Raw genomic sequence first — 18,044 nt, 5'->3', positions numbered from 1 at the left:
CTAACTTCATCATATTGTGGTTATCCAGTGTGCTCTGTATTACACTAGTCCTTCAAAATTTGTTGAGACTTGCTTTACTGCTCAGTAACATGGTCATGTGCCGTTGAACAAAATAGGTGTTATGCAATTGTTATTTTGTTCAAATCTTCTATATCCTTACCAACCTTTTTCAGTCATCTTGTGATATCAATAACTGAGAGAAGTGTGTCTACATCACCACAGTTTTGTCCTTTTCTTTTTTTTTTAAGAATTGTATTTATTTATTCATGAGAGACAGAGAGAGAGAGAGAGAGAGGCAGAGACACAGGCAGAGGGAGAAGCAGGCTCCATGCAGGGAGCCCGACATGGGACTCGATCCTGGGACTCCAGGATCACGCCCTGGGCTGAAGGCAGACGCTCAACCACTGAGCCACCCAGGTGTCCCCCAGTTTTGTCCTTTCCTTAGCAGCCTGTAGAGGATTTGACCGTATGTAAGGCTACACTAAATACTAATCAAAGGCAACCCAACACGGTATTTTTACTGCAAAAATAAACTCATGTTTATTCATTTTCTTTCCTCTTCTTGCAGGTTTTCCTTTTAATCCAAAGTGAGAAGATGAAAAATGATTACATTTACCTCAGTTGGTTAGCTCGGTGCTGTGAGTCTTCTTTTAAATGTTACAGAGGAATCCTCTTTTTATTCTCTGTTGCATAATCTTCTGGATGGAAATTACAGCAAACATTTCTAATTTTATTTCATAGGATGAGTAAACACTGAAATTAAGCATCATTAATACTATTCAGTAAGGATGGTCATATACCTGCATTACATACATTTATATCGTGATTAGTTCTGCCGTACAGTGTTGGCCTAGCATCAACAGCCTGAAAGATGCCAAGTTCTCCCATCAGCCCTGTTAAAGTTTTCAGAATCTCAGTTTACAGGGTCCTTTTCTAAATGAGACTGTTATGCTAATTTTACCTTTTTATTATGATGCAGACCTGAAAAGTGGTAAAATGTCAAAAACATAACTATTTTTGTATATTTTATAGCCCAAAACCTCTGTCTTGTCTGTCTACCCCCTCTTCATTATGTTTCCTTGCTCCTTTTTTTCACCTGGATTTAAAATGTTCACAGAGTTTTTGAAGTCATAGGAAGATTTCTGTAATCAGATGTTCTAAGTGAGGCTGAAGCTCTAAGTAGGATTGAATGAATGATAGTGCCTTTTAAGCAGATGAGCAAAGTGGGAACTACTGAAAATCAACCCAATCTAAAAAATCAGTAACTATTTTATATATGGTAAAATTCTGACGGAAAATCAGCTTAATGTAACATTGCAAACTTTCTCCATAAGAGCTGTTTACCATTTCTTTGTTTGCTTGGAACATACAACCAAATGCAAAGAAGAGAAGTTGTAGAATTGTATTTCCTATACGTTTAAGAGGCACAAATCTTTGCTTCTTTTTGTAGATATCATGAACAAGAAACCAAGACTAGCTTGGGAACTTTATCTCAAGATGGAAACCTCTGGAGAGTCCTTTAGCCTCTTACAGCTCATTGCTAATGACTGCTACAAGGTGAGTCTGAGTGAGATCTAAAGGGAAAACTAAAGATCAGTCTCAAGTGCTACACTGATTAAGTATTAGGGAGAGGTGCCTAGAGATTAAATGGCCGTTGGTGAGAGGATTCACATCGGACTATCAGAAATGTCATCTCTGGGGCATGGCTGGCTCAGTTGGAAGAGCGTGTGACTCAATCTTAGGATTTAGAGTTCAAGCCCCATGTTGGATATAGAGATTACTTAAAAATAAAACCTTTAGGGTCACCTGTGTGGCTCAGTTGATAGGTGGCTGACTCATGATCTCAACTCAGGTCACGATCTCAGGGTCGTGAGTTCAGGCCCCCTGTTGGACTCCATGCTGGATGTGGAGCCTATTTTATTTTTATTATTATTATTTTATTTTTAGATTTTATTTATTCATGAGAGACACACAGAGAGAGGAAGAGACACAGGCAGAGGGAGAAGCAGGCTCCACGCAGGGAGCCTGACATGGGACTCGATCCCTGGTCTCCGGGATCACGCCCTGGGCTGAAGGTGGCACTAAACCGCTGAGCCACCCAGGCTGCCCTGGAGCCTACTTTAATAAATGAATAAATAAATGAATAAGATATTTAAAAAAGAAAAATATAGGGCAGCCCGGTGGCTCAGTGGTTTAGCACCTCCTTCAGCCCAGGGCGTGATCCCAGAGTCCCGGGATCCAGTCCCATGTCAGGCTCCCTGCATGGAGCCTGCCTCTCCCTCTGTCTGTGTCTCTGTCTCTGTCTCTCTCTGTGTGTCTATCATGAGTAAATAAATAAAATCTTAAAAAAAAAATATCATCCCTTTTAGAAACAAACTGAACTCAAAAGTTAGACAGCATTTTAGGGTTTTATATGTACATCAAAATGTATACATATAAATAAAATATAGCACAATATATATGAAACAATGATTTAAGGAGATTGTTTTAGATTTCTAAAGGTTGTGTTTGAGTCTTTAGATACCATCCAAGTAGAGGTATTCATCTGGTAGTTGGAAATTTGGTTCTGAAACTCAAGAAAGATGTCCTCTGACATCTAGAGACTAGATTTAGAGAAATCATCACCATTTCAATAGTAATTGAAGCCTCCAAAAATGAGATTACCCAAGTAAGGAAGTAAAGTGAGAAGAGTAGAGAGTTGCAAACCAATCCTGGGGAAATACTTAGGTACAGATAGTAGATGAGAGACAAAGGAACCAGAAACAGAATAAAAAAGCAACCAAATTTAGTAAAGGACTGGCTCTTTATGTATGTATGTGGGAGCAGGGGTGTGTGTATATGCATGTAGGGAGTTGAAAAAGCAGAGAGAAGGAGGGAGGACTTTTGGGCTCTATATCTAGGCCCTATATATCATCCTATATATTAAAAGCTTTTTTACAAATTAGTCTCAAATAGGAAACTCCTTTTTTGGAATATTTCTTCCTGTTAGGTAAATGTTAGGTATAGAGAGTCTAGTGTTAAATTAATTAATAATAGCTCATTTTAGAGTGAATCACTACTAAAAGAAAGTGAATCACCATCATTGGAAAAGGTTTTAAAACATAGGAAACTTAAAAATGTTTGATATGGGGATCCCTGGGTGGCGCAGTGGTTTGGCGCCTGCCTTTGGCCCAGGGCGCGATCCTGGAGACCCGGGATCGAATCCCACATCGGGCTCCTGGTGCCTGGAGCCTGCTTCTCCCTCTGCCTGTGTCTCTGCCTCTCTCTCTCTCTCTCTGTGACTATCATAAAAAAAAAAAAAAATGTTTGATATGACTTCGTAGATGGCAAAGATGAAGTGAGTTAAAGGAGGCAGAAGGGAAAGAAAACATTCAGAGAGGAATTTAGTTCATTTGTACATGTATTAAATCTGAAGTGTGGGATCCCTGGGTGGCGCAGTGGTTTGGCGCCTGCCTTTGGCCCAGGGCGCGATCCTGGAGACCCGGGATCGAGTCCCGCGTCGGGCTCCCTGCATGGAGCCTGCTTCTCCCTCTGCCTCTCTCTCTGTGACTGTCATGAATAAATAAATAAAATCTTTAAAAAAAAAAAAAAATCTGAAGTGTGTTTGGGGCTCCATGTAGAGATATTACATGTGGGAAATTATCAGGGTGTTCATATGAGAGGTCAGAATTAGAGATGTAGTTTTAGAAGTTCACAGTAGGGGCACGTGGATAACTTAGTTAAGCATCCAACTCTTGATTTTGGTTCAGGTCATGATCCCAGGGTCATGGGATTGGCTCTGCATGTGCTGGGCATGGAGGCTGCTTAGGAGTCACTCTCTGTCCTCTCCTCCCTCTTCCTCTGCCTCTCCTCTCTCCCAACCCATGCACATGCCCCTCCCCACCCAAAAAAAAGGAAAAAAAAGTTAACAGTAGTTAATGGTGATGGTGGTAGTGGTAGTAATAGTAGTAGTAATAGTAGCAGCAGCAGTAGTAGCGGCAGAGTATGGGAGAGAATGAGGTTAACCAGTGAATGGGGTAAGGAACCACATGAACACCAGAGTTTAAGGGATAGAAATAGAAGAATCAGTGCAAGAGACAGAGGATGAAGATGGACATAAAGGAAAGAAAAGAACCAGGAATGATATAAAAAGTGCTTTTCATTCCTCTTTTTCTTGTTCCTATTTTATCAAAAGCCAAGGGAGGAGAATGTTAAATCTGCAACCTGATGGAATTGTATGAGACCTGAGAAAACAATAGTGGATAGAGAAGAGAATGAGATTAGAAAGCAGACTCAGTAAGTGTAGACGACAGTCAAAAAAAAAAAAAGTGCTAAAGATAAGGGGGAAATGTGTTGCTAACTTAAAAGGGAAAACACAGATTTAGGGGTAGGGGAGTATTTCTGCAGATGGTGGGAGTTCTTTTTTCTTTTACAGTAGGGAGTAAAAGTATATCCTTAGCCAGAGGAGCTGTTAAACAGGGAGATTAAAGATTCAAGAGAGTGGGAACATTTTTGATGGAGGAAGGCCCTAAAAGAGATGAGAGAAAGATGGAGTAAAGATCAAAGGAAGATAACAATCTCAATAAACAATTTAGTATTACCTATTGTCTCAGTGGTCCCATGACCACCCACTAGTTTGGTGAGCCACTGGAACGGTTCACATGACTCAAAGTTACATTCATGGCTAAGTTTTATTACAATTTAGAAAAAGCAGGAAAAAGATATATATAGCACACTGGAGAGGTCAAGTCAGATTTTTTTGTCCTCCTGTGCTAATTGCACAATCATGTATTTCTTCAGCTGCAAACTACAGAGACATATGCAAGATATCCCTGTCCAGGAAAAACAGAAAGGGCAAAGAGGAAAAAAAAATGTCAGAATTAAGTCCTAACATGGCAATAATTGCATTAAATGTCAATGGTCTAAATATACCAATTAAAAGACAGATATTGACAGAGTGGATAAGAAACCATGACCCAACTATGTGCATTTTATAAGAAACTCACTTCAAATATAATGATATAGGTAGGTTGAAAGTAAAAGGATGAAAAAAATATATACTGTGAAACAGGCAGCTTCTTTAACAAACAAACGTATGCTTACCATATGACCCAGCAATCACCCTTCTGGGCATTTATCTCAGAGAAATGAAAACTGTGTCCACACAAATACCTATACCCAATGTTAACAGCAGCTTTATCTGTCATAGCCAAAAACTGGAAATGATCCAAGTGTCCTTTGGTAGTGAATGGTTAAACAAACTGGTTTGGCATGGACTACTACTCATTAATAAACAGGAATGGTGATGACAAGCCTGACTCCATTTCTTGATGTGTGAATGCTGACAGCTTTTAAGTTCCACCCTTCCCTCTTCCCCTTGTACCCCATATCTGGACAAAATGATAAGAAATGCTACACACTCCTCTGGCGCCATCAGATGATTCAAACCACACAAGACCTTGCTCCTGCTCAGGAACCTCATCCCAGCCCCACCCCCAACTGCAATAAAAACCCAGCCAGTCTCCTTGCCTTGTTCTATCAGGCCATGTTGAACCTGCTTGAGAGGCCTGCCCTACTTCCCCCGCAGACCTCAATTATGTAAGTAAGAAATCTTTCCATGCTCTCTTAGTGTATCACCACTCTTGACATCCAAACCAAACTTTGGGCAGAGATCCCTCCTGCTTTTTCAGAGTTATATAATAGGAGCAAACTATTGGTACACACAATAACTTGGATTTTTTTTTTAACTGAAGTATAGTTGACACACAATATCACATTAGTTTCAGGCATACAACATAGTGATTCAACAACTCTATATATGCTCACAAGTGTAGCTACTGCCTGTCACTATACAACAGTATTATAAACCATTGATTCTATTTCTTACACTGTACCAAAATAACTTGGACTAATAAGGAATAACAAGGACATTATGCTGAGTGAAGAAAAGCCAATCTCAAAGGGTCCCATACTGCTTGATTTCATATATACATAACATTTGTGAAATGACAAAATTGTAGAAGTGTAGAACAAATTAGTGATTGTTGGGGGTTATGGACTGTGAGCAGGGAGGGGAGCACATGTGACTATAAATAGGTAGCAAAGCTTGGTGGTGATGGAATAGTTCTGTATCTTGATAGCAGTGGTAGTTACGTGAATCTACACATTTGATAAAATGACAGAACTAAACACACACTTTGTAGCAATGTCAACTTCCTGGTTTCGATACTGTGGTATTATACTATAATAAACTGGAGGAATTGGGTGAAAGGTACATGGGATCTCTTTGTACTATCTTCAGTAACTTCCTTTAAATCTAGAAATAAAAAGTTCTAAAAAATGAACCAACTAGAGCTATATCCAGCAATATAGATGCATCTTAACATATGCAAGACACAAAAGAATATATAGGTAGTCATATAGATAAAGTTTTGAGCAGCACATTTTAATTATATTGTCTAAAGGCATATACATAGGTAATAAAACTGTAAAAAAAAGACTTCTTTTTTTAAAGATTTTGTTTATTTATTCATGAGAGACACAGAAAGGCAGAGACATCTGCAGGAGATAGATGCAGGCTCCCTCTAGGGAGCCCATTGTGGGACTTAATCCCGGAATCCCAGGATTGCGCCCTGAGCCAAAGGCAGAAGCTCAACCACTGAGCCATCCAGGTGTCCCAAAGTGAAAGACTTTTAACAAAAACTGATGACCATAAAAGTTGGAATAGTAGTTGCTTCTGGAGGGAAGGAGAAAGTTGCCATCTGGAAGCGACACACAGAGAGCGTCTGTTTTGCTGTCAATGTCTTGGTTTTTGACCTGGGTGGTGATTATACTTGCATTCATTTTATAGGCATTAAACTGTACATTTATGTTTCATACACCACTCACATTGTTATTTGACCAGAAATAATTTGAATAGAACATAAGAAGAAAGATTAACCTTGAAAAGGAATAAGAACACTTCTTCCTCTAAAATGGGCAGAAATGAGGGAAGGATGATGAAAGTGCAAGTATAATTTGAATCAAAGGGAGGAAAGTTGTGTCTCTCCTGAAGGATAGAAAACACTAAGCTAAGAATGCAATAGAGATCTTCAGGAAATTAGCAAAGGTTTAGAACAACAGTTTACAGGAATGGAGAGGTAACTAAACCACCTTGATCAAGGGGAATTACCCAGCAATTTGAAGCCTTCAGTGAAATGGCAATACTACATTTATGATTGCCAGCCAAGAAAATTCATCTAAGCAAAACTTAATCCTATTAGGCATGCTCTTATGAGGCCAAGGAGATGTGTAATATATTTGGGAAAGAAGTCTGTCAAAATGAATTAAACGTTTAGAAGATTTGGTGTTTAGAGTAGTAGTATCCATCTAGGCATTTTGAGAATTTAGGAACAAGGTCAGGGAAAGTAATGTTCTCTTGGGTTGAACATGGTCAAATTAGCATAAAGTGAAATATAGTAGTAATCTACAAAATGTATTGAGGAAACATGAAAGATACCTTGCTCAAATCACAATCATCAGTTTATCATCAAGATTTCGCTATAATTAGGGACATCTGGGTGGCTCAGCAGTTGAGCGTCTGCCTTCGGCTCAGGCTGTGATCCCAGGGCCCTGGAATCGAGTCCTGCAACAGGCTCCCTGTGAGGAGCCTGCTTCTCCTGCCTGTGTCTCACCTCTCTTTGTGTGCGTGTCTCTCATGAATCTTTAAAATCTAAAATCCTTAAAAAAGATTGTATTTATTCATTCATGAGAGACACAGTGAGAGAGAGAGAGAGAGGCAGAGACACAGGCAGAAGGAGAAGCAGGCTCCATGCAGGGAGCCCAATGTGGGTCTTGATTCCGGGACTCCATGATCACGCCCTGGGCGGAAGGCAGGCACTAAACCACTGAGCTACCCAGGCATCCCTAAATAAATAAAGTCTTAAAAAAAAAAAAAAAGATTACACTATAATTAGAAGAAATGACAAATGTGATTACAGCATAACTTGACTTATATGTAAAAAAAAAATGTTTTTTTGTCAAAAACTGAATGAAGGTGCTGATATAAATTGAATCGTGTACTTAAATTGTGCTTTTCCTTCTTTTTGTTTTAATAAGAAATTGAAATTTATCTAGTCTGCTACTGAAAATGTTATCACCAACCATACATTCTTTTATACAGTTCTGTTTCATGGTATCTTTACATTTAGTTTCATTTGGTGCAATCTTTTGGATACAAGTATCATCACAATACTTTCTTTTAATCAGATGGGCCAGTTCTATTATTCAGCCAAAGCTTTTGATGTCTTAGAGAGGCTGGATCCCAACCCTGAATATTGGGAAGGCAAGAGGGGTGCCTGTGTGGGCATTTTCCAGATGATCTTAGCTGGAAGAGAACCCAAGTAAGTAATCACACAAGAGACACTACCTCTATTCTTTTGCTGGTTTGTGAGGGAAGAGAATTGTTTTCTTAAATGCCATGTTCTGAAAACCCAAAACTATAATGATGAATAAAAGATTAAGGTGTTTCATGTTTCTATCTGACTTTTATCCTCCAGAAATTTTTATGTCGTAAAATCAGGTCATCCCAAATCATATGTACTGGGGACATTGAGTATGCTATACTATACTATACTATATACTATAGCTTTCATATGTAAGAGCAAGATCTGTATTTGGCTCCAAATGAATCATTTTCATAAACAAAGTCTTTTTCAGTCTCTTGTACTCCTTCTTTGCCTATTGTTTTTTTCATGTCTTTTAGTTTCGGCTTCAAAGAATTAGGAATGGAGTGGGTATGGTTGATAATTGTTAATTCTTTTTTTTTTTTTCTTTTGCCTTCTCATATTCCAGGAAGTACTAAGACGGTAGATTTACATAAAATTAAGTAACATACAGCTCCACTTGTAACAAAACTGAAAATACTTAAAACTAAATTCAGTTTTCTAAAAATAACCTTGTGGAATGTATTTATTAGTATATGAATAGGACATGTGATTATTTTTTAAAAGTAAATAATCTATCAAAAATTACTTCCTGCCTTGTGTCTACTTCCAATCCTAAACACAAGTTTAAAGAATTTTAGGTGAAAGAAGATGCTTGAGGGAAAAAGGAAATAGAAAATATGAGTGAACTCTTAGGGAAGAGGATCAGTGGGCAGTCACCTATACATTTGATAAGGCAATAGGAAAGTTTTATTTTTTATTTTTTTAAGTTTTTTTTATTTTTTTTAAGATTTATTTACTTATTTATGATAGAGAGAGAGAGGCAGAGACACAGGCAGAGGGAGAAGCAGGCTCCATGCCTGGAGCCCGACGTGGGACTCAATCCCGGGACTCCAGGATCGCACCCTGGGCCAAAGGCAGGCGCCAAATCGCCGAGCCACCCAAGGATCCCCAATAGGAAAGTTTTAGTATGCATTACTTAAAACATGAGTTTTAATTTTAATTAAATTTAAATTACTTAAAACATAAATACTGGGAGTGGGATACCTGGTTGCCTCCATCAATTAAGCATCCAATTCTTATCAGCTCAAGGTGTTGATCTCAGGATCATGAGTTCAAGCCCCACATTGGGAGCCTACTTAAACAAACAAACAAACAAAAAACATAACTACTGGGTTTTTGCTAAATCTTGGCCTTGAACTTTCCTGTCTTCTATATGTATTAATATATTAATTTTCTTGAAGAAATCATTCGTTCTTCTGGCTTTGTAAAACATTCTTTTTTTAGATTTTATTTATTTATTCATGAGAGACAGAGAGAGAGAGAGAGAGAGAGAGAGGCAGAGACACAGGCAGAAGGAGAAGCAGGCTCCATGGAGGGAGCCCAACACAGGACTTGATCCCGGGTCCCCAGGATCAGGCCCTGGGCTGAAGGCGGCACTAAATCGCTGAGCCACCCAGGCTGCCCTGTCTTTGTAAAATTTAACAAATATGGCATTGACTCTCAGTTTATGGTGATTGCCACCTTAAAGAAAGAAGAACTTGGATTCAGAGAAGCAACTTGTTAGTACAGAGCTAGAATTTGAACCCAACTCTTTGAACCTAGCTCCTTGATATACCCTTTTTCTATGGGGTCAAAAGAATAGGCGTAGAAATAGAAATACTAATGTCATATTAAGACAGAAAGATTAACAGCATGTATATAGATAGTATAAGTAAACAAGGGAAATTTGGGTTGGTTAGAAGGATTTCATAGAATTTCCATTTTACTATACCACTGTAAAAATAGAAGGCTTGGAAGTTCATAACTATTTGTGAATACACAGTAAAATAATCTGTTACCAAAGATGCCCTACTGGAAGTATGTGAAGAATAAGTACAAGTTTATTTTACCTGTTAATTTACATGGTTTATTGAAACGCTTTGTCCTTTCAAATCTTTTCCTCAGAGAGACCCTTCGAGAAGTGCTCCATTTACTGAGAAGCACAGGTAACACCCAAGTGGAGTACATCATCCGGATCATGAAGAAATGGGCCAAAGAAAACAGAGTGCCTATCTAAAATAGCTCCAGAGTCCTAGGGATCCAGTCACCACTTTGATGTGAAATTGGAAATCATTTTCCTCTAGTTTAATGTAAGATGCAGGGCTCTGTTCTTTGACATTTCCTTCCTTGCCCTTCAAGCATCAAGATCAGTGACTGACTTGCTTAGAACTAGCTTCCTGGCTGAACTAAGCACCATAGTCCATGCTATGGTCCCCATATGATCCAACTAGCAATAAGATTTTGGACTTGTCTGGTGCCTTTCTTCCAAAAGTACTCAGAGAACTCTTATATAATTTACTGACTTTAAGGAGAATGGCATCATTTTTTTTTTAATATTGGCATTCCATGATACTTTCCCCTCGCTGCAATAACAAATGCCTTTAATGCTCAAGAGGCACCATCATTCTATAGTCTTCATCTTGCCCATGTGTACATTATCCCATTTTACTAGAAAATTCCATAAAGAATTTTGTAATGCATTTCTGAATCTTGGGAGAGCAGAGGTCATAAATAGTGATATGATTCTAAGAGTGGCAGGAAGATCCCTTATCAAACTCATTAATGGCTAATGAACTTCAGGGATTACTCTTTCAGTAATTCTGATGATAAATAACATGGTACACTGAAGCAACAGGAGTATTGCAGTTTTTCAGAAGGTGCGTACCATAGAAAAAAATCCATGTGGTACATCTACAAATGTTCAAGAAATAGTATACCGATTGCATTAGTCACTCCTCCAGTATATTTTAGGGAACAAAACAGGCTAGGTGTTGTTTTTTCATATATCTTGTTCAATAGACATCAATTTTGAAAGTAGGGCTGCAAAGATCAAACATATGCAGTGTAGCTGTTAATTAATGTAATGATAATAAAGCATGGATTGTGTGGAGTCCTTTGAGGAATCTCCTAATGGCTGGACTCTGTCCTAAGTCATATTCCAGCCCCATGTTTCTGAGCTCTTGCAACACAAACCTATTATACAACTGAGCAGTTTTAGACTGGCAACTGATGTTCAGAAAATAGACGTACATGTTTTTCTGTACCAGATTACCTTTGTTTCTATACCATGCATTTTGTTTCTATTAGTGTAAGGTCTGCAGCATTATAGGTGTAGAAAGTGCAGAGCCGTCCCCTTCCAGCATGCGAACTGAAAGAAAGTCCTAATTCCTTGGAGCACTCCAGACAGCTTAGAGAATTCACATCTGCACTGCCTGGGCTGATACACCTATGCCCCCAGTGTGCCCCCAGCCACACTGTGGCTGAGGAAGTTATGCAGAACGGAGCTGGAAACAGGGCAGGGGAGCAGCCTAGGAGAGAAGATCAGGTTCTGCAGGGAGCCTTTGCCTTCTGGATGGTTGTGAGGGGTTCTTTTAGTTCCTTTTATCTTAGACCCAGATCTAACCCATTCAGAGCACGGGTCAAAACAAACTGGCCTGAATAACTGAATTTTAGAAAACAAAATCGTATCATTTTTCATATGCCAAAGCTGCTTTGTCATTACATTTTCCTACTTTTTCAGTAGTTGGTTCTCAGCATCTAGGGTACTAGATGAGAGCTGGACAGAGCGTGCTTTAAATTTAGTTATCTTGTGATTTTTACTTGCACTCACGTAAAATATTAGGAAACATAATAGTGGAAAAAGACAGATGGAACTCCTCAGTGGCTTTTGGCAATGAAATTTGTCTTCCAGTTAATTGCTATTATTTTCAAATTTCCTAGACTTAATAAGCTTTTCCATTGATGGTGATTTACTGTTAAATGAGTTTTTGTGGAATTTAACAATCTAGCTTCTCCCTGCCATTGTCCTGTCTTTTGAGAAAAGCAGATACTCCAAAACTAGCAATTCCTGGAATTTTAAACTAATTTCTAAAAAGTTTTTAATCTATAGTATTGAGCCAAAAAAGCATAGTCTAGTTTAAGAGGGATACCATCCAATTCTGTTAGTAAGGATAGCTACTTTTGAACTATTGGCGGGGTCTCAAGATTGCTTGGTAGTTTTTCTTATATGTGATGATACAGGAGAGAAGAGGGTACAGGCTTAGGAATGTAGTGTCATATGTACAGTTCAGAACATCAATGTAGTTGGTAGCAAATTTTACTTGCAAATGGAAAATTTTTAAAATTATTTTTGTACTTCAAAAGAATTATTATATTGTACTGCAATATACTCAAATTAAAGTTTATTATTTGGTCTTATGGTATTCTGTTGAGTGCGGTGAATGCAGGTCTTGGGTATGTCATGTGCCTTCCCCTGCCTCTTTTTTTAAAAAAATTTTTAAAAAATTATTTATTCATGAGAGACACACAGAAAGAGAGAGGCAGACACATAGGCAAAGGGAGAAGCAGCTCCCTATGGGGAGCCCATGTGGGACTCAGTCCTAGGACCCCAGGATCATGACTTGAGCCAAAGGCAGATGTTCAACCACTGAGTCACCCAGGTGCCCTACCTTCTCCTCTTTCCTCTTTCAGAATGGAGGGGAAAAACAAAGTTTGGGGCTCCACAGTTAACTCTTTATGAGAGAGGAAAGTAGATATATTTTTAGAAGCCCTGTCCACTAAGGCTGTGGTTCCTGTTTGATCATATTCCGTTTGGCTCTTTGCTGAGTCATAGCTCATTTCAAAAGTGTTAGAGCCAGTACCATACCTTGCACAAGAAAGTTCACAGATACTTGTTCACTGACTAATTAAGCATATCATAGATGGTAGAACAAAAGACTTATGAGACCTGACCTCATATAATTCTGGTTCCCATCTAATTATTGTTTTATTGTGTGCCAAGCATATCCTAGGAGCTAGGGATGCAAAGATAGATAATGCACAGTCCTGACCCTTAAGGAACTCAGTCCAAAAGGATTATATACAACTAAACACAATACTGTGTTGTTGGCAATAGGAACAAAGCGTTGATAGAAAATAAGGCAATAGGTTGAGGTGCCTGGGTGTCTCAGTGGTTGCGCATCTGCCTTTGGCTCAAGTCATGATAAATGTTAAATGTCATGTTAAATGTCAGCTCTTGATTTTTGGCTCAGGTCATGATCTCAGGTTCATGGGATCAAGCCCCACTTGGGGCTCCAGGCTCAGTGCAGAGTCTGTCCCTCTCCCTCTACTGTTCACTCTCACTCTCTCTCTAAAATAAATAAATAAAATCTTTTCTAAAAAACTAAAAGAAAAGGGCAGCCCCTGTGGCGCAGCAGTTTAGCGCTGCCTGCAGCCTAGGGCGTGATCCTGGAGACCCTGGATCGAGTCCCACGTCAGGCTCTCTGCATGGTGCCTGCTTCTCCTTCTGCCTGTGACTCTGCCTCTCTCTCTCTCTCTCTGTGTCTCTATGAATAAATTTTTTTAAAAAATTAAAAAAAAACTAAAGGCAATAGGAATGTTTGTATCCCTTATAAATCAACACCTCTTGCCTCATTTGGGAGAAGCAATCAGAATGGATCTGAAAGTCTGCAGCTAGAAAGATGCCCCTGCTTCCATGTGTGCAAGATGTGCAACTTACATCTGAGTACATGGAAGCTGAAGGAATGCTTTCCTCCTTTAAGGCTTGGTAAATTTAAAGAGTTGACAGCAGGTGGCCATTACTAGACCCCAATAGTTATATCTGCTTTTTTTTTTTTTTTTGTATATCTACTTTTTAATGGTAAAAATGAATTAGTAATTTACTAGTAGTTCCTATATGTAGGATTGTGTTAATTTGATTTAGATAAATAGTCATCTCTGCCTCTTCATCCTATAAATACTTCTAAGGTGTGTAGGTATTTTATGATAGTGTTCAAACAGTGTTCTGTCTGTTGAGAGATGCTGTCAGAGAAGCAGCGCTAGAGACCTGATGATGCACCTGTGACCTAGCTTCACTCTGGACTCCAAGAATAAGTAAAGAACAGGGGATCCCTGGTGGCTCAGCAGTTTAGTGCCTGCCTTCAGCCCAGGGTGTGATCCTGGAGTCCCAGGATCGAGTCCTGCATCAGGCTTCCTGCATGGAGCCTGCTTTTCCCTCTGTCTCTGTCTCTGTCTCTCTTTCTCTCTCTGTCTCGAATAAATAAATACAATCTTTTAAAAAATAATAATAAGTGAAGAACATAAGACAGCACACACTCACCAGATGGGTACAACCAGCTGATGGGTGTATGTTGACTATGTAGTTTATGGTCAAATGTATACTTTTTGTTACATCAAAACCCTTCCTTTAAATACAATCTAGATGCCATATAATTCTAGGGAGGGGCCACATTAGTGGCTGGAGCAAAGGAAAAGAAAGAAGCAGATGCAGCAGGTCCCTACTCAGGCTGCCCCTCTTGGGGCAACACACTTTACAGACCATCATATGGAGTAAGTACACTGCTCCAAGGACCTAAACTATACATAAACTATGAATACATTTTATCTAATTTTATTCATCATAGTTTTTGTATATTCAATCATCTATTCATGTATTTATTTAGACAGTTACTTATATCCAACTCTGTTCTAGAAGAGAATTGAGATAAATTACTAAAATACACATTATAAAATATGAATAGAAGGCATTTAAGAATAAAAGAAGCCAAGAGTAAAGTTCATACACAAAAGTACATACAAGAATTACTAACGATGGGCCAGAAGTTCACCTTTAAGCTTCCTACCAACCAAAGCAAAGGGTAAAATATAACCAGATAAAAAATTCACAGTCCACCGATGTGAATGAACTCCCTAATGAGAAGAAAAAACTGGATTCTCAGTGATCTCTGATTGTTTCTTGGGTTCTAGTTACGTTTACTGCACTATGACTTAGACATAACTACATGCTTCACAAAAATTTCAAAGGAGCCTTATTGCTTCCCTAAACATATACAGGTTTTTCCTACTGTGTACAATTAAATAATTACACTTGTCTTTCTATTCTTAATTTCCCCTATAAACATATAATTATACTCCTTTGCCAGTTTTCTGACCACTGGGTAGTTATTAATATGGTGGAGCTGAGACATGTTATTCAAGTTTTTAAAATTACAAGTGGTTCAGTTGGTAGAGCATACAACTCTTGATCTCAGGGTTGTGTGTTCAAGCTCCACATTGGGTGTGGAGCCTACTTTAAAAAAAAAAGGCAAATTACGATTGCATGTTGGGATGAAAATGTGGGTAACAGTGACCTAAAGCATAATTGCCAGGTACTGTAAAAGCAGTGAAGGGGTGGGTTAGTGTAGTTTATACATTTACTAAGGAGATTCAATAAGAAATTTAGGGAAATTTGTTTTCTCTCTTGTCATGTAAGTAGTTACATAATATTCTCAATTTTGCCTCCTGGCACATAAAGCCTAAAATACGATCTGGGCCCTTCACAGAAAAGATTTGTTGAGCCCCACTCTAGAATATTGCCTTATCAGCCTCAAGTAAAACTTTCTCCAATGGAATATTTAAAAAGACAAATTTTTGGGACATGACTGTGTATAAGTCCACTTGCATAAGATATCTAAAGCTGTCAGATTCATAGAAGCAAAAAGTAGAACGGTCGTTACCAGGGACTGGAGAGAAAGGGGAAACAGCAGTGGTTTAATGGGTATAGTTTTAGCCCTCCTGGACACAGAAGTTCTAGAAAATGTTTCACAACAATGTGAAGATACCTCATGCTACTTAAAATGATTAAGATACTAAATTTTATGTTATGGGGAGTCTTTTTGACCAAAATAAAAAAAAAAGTAAAGGTGTGTAAAAAGATATGCTGTACAAATACCAGTGAGAAGAAAGCTGGGGTGGCTGTCTGAATAAGCAAAGTAAACTTCAGAGTGAAGAGTCCAGAAAGCCACCTGAATCATTCACCTCATCTTTCAAGTATCCGTATTGCTCCCAATATCCCTGACTCTGAACAACTGTTCTTGCCAAAAGGCTAATTTATTTTCTTTGGATACTGTAGTTTTTCTTTTTAATCAGCTGCTGCAAGCCAACAGAATTTAATTAACTTACCATGAGTAAATGGCTTTCTTTGCTTGGTTAACAAAGGAACTACTCAGAAATATACTTTGGTTGAAGCCTCATCATCGTTTATTCTTGTGAAGAAATTCTGCTGTGATGAAATCCCATTTTAAATTTTCTAATTTTTTGACCTTTGTTTTCCTGGGAGTTGGGGTTGTTGTAATGACTGCTTTTCTGGTCACGTGACCTTTATTGCATTCTCTCACCACTGCCACAGTATCATTACATAGCAAGTGTAATGTGTTGCCACCTAATTTGACACAAAACAATTCCCACTCCACTGTGCCTTAAAGGCTCTAATACCACGGGCTGAGGACCCATTACTGGAGTTTCTCTAATTATCAAGTGTGTGGATCCTAAAGATATATTTAAAGAAGGGAAAATGACCATTAGGTGGCTCTGTGGACCATTGGACCCATAGTAAGATGGACTTTGGCCAGGACTATATTTATTACTTGGTGGCTGCACTCCAGCAGTGGGCTTGTGGCACATTCTAGAATCCTGTGTATCACAGCCCTGAAAAGACCTGGGTATTCCTTAGTGTCCTGCCATCTGAGTAAATGGCCATAGGTCCTTTGTGGGAAAGGACTGAGGAAATCATGAAATAAATATATAGGGGATCCCTGGGTGGCTCAGCCGTTTAGCGCCTGCCTTTGGTCCAGGGCACAATCCTGGAGTCCCGGGATCGAGTCCCACATCGGGCTCCCGGCATGGAGCCTGCTTCTCCCTCCTCCTGTGTCTCTGTCTCTGTGTGTGTGTATGTGTGTGTGTGTTTGTGTGTGTGTCTGTCTGTCTCTATCATAAATAAATAAATCTTAAAAAATAAATAAATAAATAAATAAATAAATAAATAAAATAAATATATGAACTCCTACAGTTCTGTGAGTTTTGGCAGATGTATGCAGTCATGTAACAAGGACCAGATAGATGATTTGGTTTTGTACAACAAAGTTATTTTTTATAAAGAATCCCAAGTTTAGGGATCCCTGGGTGGCGCAGCGGTTTGGCGCCTGCCTTTGGCCCAGGGCCCGATCCTGGAGACCCGGGATCGAATCCCATGTCGGGCTCCCGGTGCATGGAGCCTGCTTCTGTCTCTGCCTCTGTGTGTGTGTGTGTGTGTGTGACTATCATAAATAAATAAAAATTTAAAAAGTAAATAAAAAAAGAAAAGAATCCCAGGTGTAACTTTATGCTCATTCTCTGTGGTCACAACCACTATTCAGGAATCTGACCTGGGCATCTGTCCAGGATGGCAGAGGAACTAAAAAGGAAAATTTTAGGGGGGTGGGGGGAGCCTGAGTGGCTTAGTTGGTTAAGTGTCTGCTTTTGGCTCAGGTCATGATCCCAGGACCCTGGGATCGAACTCCGCATTGGGCTCTCTGCTCAGTGGAGAGCCTGCTTCTCCCTGTCCCCTCTATTTCTGCTCTCTCTCATTCTCTCTCAAATAAATACAATCTAAAAAAAGAGAAAATTAGGGGATCCCTGGGTGGCTCAGCGGTTTAGTGCCTGTCTTCGGCCTAGGGCATGATCCTGGAGTCCTGGATCGAGTCCCACGTCAGGCTCCCTGAATGGAGCCTGCTTCTCCCTCTGCCTGTGTGTCTGCCTCTCTCTCCCTCTCTGTGTATCTCATGAATAAATAAATACAATCTTTAA

At 39.1% G+C, this 18,044-nt stretch overlaps 1 protein-coding gene across 4 annotated transcripts in view; it reads left to right on the top strand.

Moving 5' to 3' along the window:
* The window catches only part of IFT56 (intraflagellar transport 56), a 63,447-nt gene that overhangs the window by 37,076 nt on the left and 8,327 nt on the right, over positions 1-18,044 (top strand). For 2 of the 4 annotated variants that reach the window (XM_072762905.1, XM_025982168.2), the window contains exons 15-17: positions 569-638; positions 1,451-1,557; positions 8,227-8,360. In XM_072762905.1, coding sequence (XP_072619006.1) covers positions 569-638; positions 1,451-1,557; positions 8,227-8,360 — 311 coding nt within the window. Of the gene's footprint in view, positions 1-568; positions 639-1,450; positions 1,558-8,226; positions 8,361-10,349; positions 12,645-18,044 lie in introns of those variants that run through there. The other 2 variants (XM_025982167.2, XM_025982169.2) reach the window with 2 other exon arrangements.

Source organism: Vulpes vulpes, chromosome 7 (genome assembly GCF_048418805.1).
Source record: "Vulpes vulpes isolate BD-2025 chromosome 7, VulVul3, whole genome shotgun sequence".
NCBI lineage: Eukaryota > Metazoa > Chordata > Mammalia > Carnivora > Canidae > Vulpes > Vulpes vulpes.
This window is presented reverse-complemented; position numbering and strand designations above follow the sequence as displayed.